Source organism: Bombyx mori, chromosome 18 (genome assembly GCF_030269925.1).
Source record: "Bombyx mori chromosome 18, ASM3026992v2".
Lineage (NCBI taxonomy): Eukaryota > Metazoa > Arthropoda > Insecta > Lepidoptera > Bombycidae > Bombyx > Bombyx mori.
Window position 1 is genome coordinate 937,859 of NC_085124.1, and position 6,374 is coordinate 944,232.

The 6,374-nt window shown below is 36.1% G+C and overlaps 1 protein-coding gene across 1 annotated transcript; it reads left to right on the forward strand.

The window, feature by feature from the left end:
- Positions 1-2,496: 2,496 nt before the first annotated feature.
- LOC101736845 (uncharacterized) lies at positions 2,497-5,951 on the forward strand. Its single transcript, XM_004925893.4, has 3 exons — positions 2,497-2,763; positions 4,242-4,517; positions 5,408-5,951. The coding sequence occupies exons 1-3, from the start codon at positions 2,537-2,539 to the stop codon at positions 5,880-5,882; spliced, it is 978 nt and encodes a 325-aa protein (XP_004925950.2). The 5' UTR covers positions 2,497-2,536; the 3' UTR covers positions 5,883-5,951.
- The last annotated feature ends 423 nt before the right edge of the window (positions 5,952-6,374 follow it).

Consider the following 6,374-nt stretch of genomic DNA (forward strand, 5'->3'; position numbering starts at 1 on the left):
CCTAAAGGGTAGGCAACGCTCTGGCGTAAACGCCGGTGACCGTGGGCGGCGGTGAATCACTTACCATCAAGTGACCCGTCTTGCTCGTTTGCCTCTTAGATGTTATAAAAAAATAAATAAAAAAAATTAGCCGAAACTATGTTCTACAAAAATGGATACATTATTACAATTTCTAAGAGCGATGTACTTACGCTAACACATTGCGGAGCAATTTATGCATAAAACGCCAGATTAATTAGTATCTCGTGATATTTATAATACTAGAGGTCCCCCGGTAGTCGAAATTCGACTATAATTAATTAAAATTATAAGTTTGTTCACTATTATTATTCTCTTGTCAATACTTCTATAATCATAGATTTCGCCAAAACTATGTACACTTTAGACAAAATTAAATATTAATATACCACAGACTATAACCAATAAGAAAAGTTTACAATAAACAAATAGTAGGTTTGCATGCGTGTGTGTGTCAAATACATGGTAGTGCGTGTAATGTTTTCTTTATTGATTTAATGTATCTTTTATGCATTATTTAAAAAAAAATTAGCATTGTACACTGCTTCTCTATATTCTCTATAAGTGTGGGAAATTTTATACTCCTCCGTCCTGACAATTTTCGTAAAAAGGGGTACAAAGTTTTTGCTTCACGTATTAATATTATATAGATTACGGGACAAATTTTTCAAATTAATACACAAAAATATCTATATATCTATGAGCAACTTCTATGCTGAAAGAATGAGTGAGTTTCTAGCCGGATCTTGTTAGTGGGGGCCGTGATTCCGATCCCGTGGTAGATTCAACAAAGCACTGCTCTTGCTAGGGCTAGTGTTAGCAAATTCTCTCAGGCTGAGCCTGTGAGTTTCTAGCCGGATCTTGTTAGTGGGTCGCGATTCCGATCCCGTGGTAGATTCAACAAAGCACTGCTCTTGCTAGGGCTAGTGTTAGCAAATTCTCTCAGGCTGAGCCTGTGAGTTTCTAGCCGGATCTTGTTAGTGGGTCGCGATTCCGATCCGGTGGTAGATTCAACAAAGCACTGCTCTTGCTGGGCCAGTGTTAGCAAATTCTCTCAGGCTGAGCCCATGAGTTTCTAGCTGGATCTTCTTAGTGGGTCGCGATTCTGATCCGGTGGTAGATTCAACAAAGCACTGCTCTTGCTGGGCTAGTGCTAGAAAATTCTCTTAGGCTGAGCCCTTGAGCTTACCTATCGGTCCGCCTGAAGTTGGAAGACGCTAAGACTACCAAGGGTTAGTAGGGAAAATAAAAATTTTAAAGTCGATCACGAAGTCACGTGGCAGATTATATAATGATCCAACAAATACAGGTATCACTGTTTATTTCTGCCACGACATTCTATACTTCGTTTAAATAATAAATCAGCTGTAGGCAGGTGATAGTATTTATTCACTCTGTGAGCCCCTACACGTCGCTTACTCGATCATTTGCCCAATACTAAAATTTACATAGCAATTAAAAATACATTTCCCCTACACCAATGAAAACTGTTTCAAAAACAACCATAGTTATACTAAATATTAATGTACTTTTAAAACCTTTACTGTACGGTTACGTCCTTCCTAAGTATTGTAAGTGCACTCCGCCCTTATCAATTAACTTCTGGCCCTACCGTTGTGCACCCTTATCAACATATTACATGGAACCCTTTCGGGCCCAAGCGACGAATACGGTCAAAGTAATTAGGTAATTCTAGGAAGTGCGAGCCAGCGTTCTGTTGGCGATAGTCCCTTATTTAACATGCGGAAAAATTCTCTTTGTAAAAAAAGTGTTTTTTTCTTTCTTTGTTGCGTGATATTAGTAAACAAAGGAGCGAGACAAACAGAGCACGCATATGCGGCCCCTAACTGATTGAGGCCATCAGCGCAAAAATGGCCTAAGCTTATATTTGTTATTATGAAACAATGAGGTTTAAGTTTTCGTGAATTTGAATTTGAATAGGCAAAAAAACAATATGCAAAAAAAAAATGTTTACAAAGCCATCTGTTATCTATGGGTGAAACTATGGATAGGCTGGTTTTGCATCAAAATTTATTATATTTTAAAATATATTGCTATATACCTACATAATTTTATGCATGATTATGAAAAATTGTGGGTTAGGCCACTTTAGCACTGAGGGCCTCAATTATGCATAGTTGAAGTTATGGGAACACATATTATGTCTCTAAGTTGCTTCGATAGATTACCGCGCTTACGGATTACCTGGTGTTCAGTGGATACGAGATTCCACAGACACACGGTACAAATGCGCCCCGGTTTGAATGATGTTACAGAACTTATGCAACTTATGTACTTTGAGAATATCTTCGTAATTATGTATTTATGTATTTCTAGTGCAGTGAATTGCTATAGGCTGATGACGAGATGATGCAATTTATTTACTACCATTATATAATTTACTACCCCTATATTCTTCACAAAACGTAAACCAACCTCCAACAAAACCCCAATTCATCTAAAAACCAGACAAGGCTGACAATCACATGACAACGTCAATCAGCTAACATGTCCGAAAATGTTACAATACTATTTCATCTACTATTGCTTCATATTAACACAATGCATACACACTTACACGCTAACTAACCAAGATCACGCTCTTAGAAACGTAAAGGAAGATGAAGATCCGAAATACGAAGAGAAAAGATTCCGTCGGGATAAAGATCTTGCACTTTTCAACCTTGATGATTTTATAACTAAAGACAACGAAGGATCTTATGATTATAATTCATACAACAAACGGTTAGAAGATTTGTATTATTTTTTTCATAATATAATCACAAACTAAAGTGAGCATGTGTGTTTGTATGGTTGTTTGTTTACCTTTACCCTGACTGTTCTCGCATTGTTGTTCCATTGCCACACAATGACGCTTGGAATTTGAGGGAAGACTTTTAACATTATAGCAGGTGCCATAAATTCCGATAAGTGATATTTTTCAAGAAATGTTATTGTTTTTTTTTTTATTGCTTAGATGGGTGGAGGAGCTCACAGCCCACCTGGTGTTAAGTGGTTACTGGAGCCCATAGACATCCACAACGTAAATACGCCACCCACCTTGAGATATAAGTTCTAAGGTCTCAGGTATAGTTACAATGGCTGCCCCACCCTTCAAACCGAAACGCATTACTGCTTCACGGCAGAAATAGGCAGGGTGGTGGTACCTACCCGTGCGGAGTCACAAGAGGTCCTACCACCAGTAATTACGCAAATTATAATTTTGCGGGTTTCATTTTTATTACACGACTTATTACATTTTATTTACTATTTAGCTCTAAACATCAACTTCACTGACCTTAGAAATGACATGAAATGTTACAGACTAGATATACTTTTGTCCCAAATGAATTACGCCTTATGAAAACTTTTATCTGGTGTAATGTATAATGCATTAATAGTAACAGCACATGTGTGCTATTTCGCTTATAAAATTAAAAGACCGTCCAGCATTCAGTCCACCTGATTGTGAGTGATCACCGAGATTAGCATTGTCAGAGTCACAACCAAACTGCTGGTTAGGACTCTTCAAACTTTAGTTTAAGCGTCCATAAAAAAGATTAATCTTATTGCCGCAAGTATCTCCCGTGTTCTTAACATCAAACACCAAAATCAAAACAACTGCTAAGAGTGTGAAAATTTTACGTATCATTTGTTAATAACAAGCTTTTGCCCGCGACTCCGTCCGCGTGGAATAGTTACTTTGGCATAATGCCAAATTTTACCCCCCACTTCATTTACATAGTAAGTGAAAATATTTTTGAATTATAGAATGTTATGGAAACTATCTAAACCCCTATTTTGAAACATTATTTATTGGTGCTCTACTTGTATTGGTCTTACCGTTATATAGCTTATATATAGCCTTCCTCAGTAAACGGGCTATCTAACACTGAAATAATTTTTCAAATCAGACCAGGAGTTCCCGAGATTAGCGCGTTCAAACAAACAAACTCTTCCGCTTTATAATATTAGTATAGATTATGAGATTATTGATTATTGACATCACTGATCCAAACTCACGATCCATAAGTTCAAAGAAATTGATCAAGCTATTGTTTTCCCAACTTCAATAAGTATTTCTAACGGACCCAGATCACTAACATAAGACATGGTGTCATTTAAATTAAACATAATTAATTTAAATGACACCAAAATTTGATGCTAATAATAAATACGAAAATTCTAATTATAAGCAAAACTTAAATTAATAATACTTACAGCAATAACAGGCCTTCAATGGGAAGCGATTACAATTACCTCTTAGATGACCTTGGAAACAAAGTCGAAGACAGTTTGAGATACAAGGATAAGCCGGCGGAATTAAACTCTGGCCCTTCTGAGTACGAGGATATAATGAACAATGGGTATGTTGATCTGGACGCATTGTCTGAAAATAAGGGCTTTGTTCTGAATGATGATGAATCGGCGAATAAAATGAGAAGTCGCGACGATTTGCTTATTAGTAGAAGTGATGTCCAAACTACTGGAAAGAAATGGTAAGATTTCTTTAAGTTAATTATTAAACTCCGTATCGCAGGAAATGTCGTAGATAAACTTTTTTTCAAATTCTACATTTACAGTTTCTGTCTAAGTACTGTTCCAGATTTTGGTATCTACCCTATTGCGGATGGGAGGTCAGAGTGATTCGTACGCCTCTTATTATCTCCTAATTGAGCTTACTATTTTTGTCTGATCGCTGCAGATTGTGGCTGTACAAGCGCTACAATGATAGTAGTATAAAAAAAGGATACTCTACATTGTAATATTTTATGTAGTTTTATTTATTTATTACTTAGATGGGTGAACGGGCTCACAGCTCACTTGGTATTCAGTGGTAACTGGAGCCCATAGACATCTACAACGTAAACGCGCCCACCCACCTTGAGATATGAGTTCTAAGGTCTCAGTATAGTTACAAATGCTACCCCACCATTCAAACTGAAACGCATTACTGCTTCACGGCAGAAATAGGAAGGACTCACAAGAGGTCCTACCACCATAAGTTAAATGTATTTACGGTTAATTGGTAAATTAATTATATAATTTATTTTGGCTGTTGACTTATCTACGGCAATAGTCTACTTCTTAGTTTACTTCTTATCTAGCAATAGTCTACTACTTCGTCTGCAATTACTTTAGTAGGGTAACAAATAAGAGCATTAATACTTGTTTTTCGAAGGCGTTACATAACCAATACGGTAAATTCTTAGTGTGTATTTGCAAAACATTGATCATCATCGCACTGTCTCTGACAAAACCGAGTAAAGCCAGCTACAAAACTTGTTGACACACTCTGGACAAAATGACTCGGCGGGATCTTCGTATCAAGCCCCATGATTTTCTTACCGATCGAAAATAAAATAACTGAGGTACTTGCAAATTTCAGTGCATTTAAAGAGATGAAGATACCGTTTTTTTTCCATAATAAATCTCCAAAGAACAAAAAAGCCAAAAAAAGGAAGACTTGTGCTAATTGCAAGAAGAACGAGGTGCCGAAATCAACGAAAGCTACAACGACTGATAAATCAAAAAGTAAGAGGTCACAAGAATTTAAAATATGTCCCGTTTGCAATAAAAGATACAGTATAGAGTTTGAAACAGATTCGGAAAAGATTGGGGTGACTCCAAAAATGATTCATAACAGCAGGCAGTATTTTGCAGAAATATTAAAGAAAGATAACAATAAGAGTCTACCGAATGCCGAAGAAGATTATGACAATGGTCTATCTTTCATAGACGATAAAAGATTGAAGAGATATAGCAGTGAAGAGAACATTTTAAAAGAATTAGATGAAGTACAGAAGAAAGTTGATAACGTTGATATAAATTTACCTAATTTTGAGAAACGTAACTTAATTTAAGTGTTATCTGTTTGTCGCTCTTTGTTTGTTAGTTCATTTATTTTAGAAATAAATGTAATTGACAACGCATTACCATTTAATTTTTTTAAAATGGCAAAAGTATTCCTGTATGTTCAGCTATTGGATCTTATGAAAGAAATTGAGACGTTAAACTAGTCAAATCAAATCTCCAACAAATCTCCAAGTAGACAACTGTATCGATGCAATTGGGTCAACAAATCCAAACATCTGCCTATGTTTGTTTGACTTGTTGTTAAAGAGACAAGTAAATCTATTGTTATAAATTGGAATACTCAGAAATATTGTATTAAAATGCAATTTTGATCGTCTCGCTGTTCGAGTTACTGAGCCTAACTATGATTCGTGGTGTATGCTATTTTTTGAAGTCTAGTTACCTTTCGAATTCATGAAGTAAATACATACATTCATGTCCGGTATTAAGCCACCAATTATACCGTTGAAAATATACTGTGTATGTAGAATGTTCCCGTT

What these genes read in the sequence shown, in the direction of transcription:
- LOC101736845 (XM_004925893.4), top strand. Translation starts at nt 2,537, where the DNA reads ATGTTACAATACTATTTCATCTACTATTGCTTCATATTAACACAATGC. An exon ending in TATAATTCATACAACAAACG is followed by an intron (nt 2,764 to 4,241) that starts GTTAGAAGATTT and finishes TAATACTTACAG; the next exon opens with CAATAACAGGCCTTCAATGG. An exon ending in CAAACTACTGGAAAGAAATG is followed by an intron (nt 4,518 to 5,407) that starts GTAAGATTTCTT and finishes TGCAAATTTCAG; the next exon opens with TGCATTTAAAGAGATGAAGA.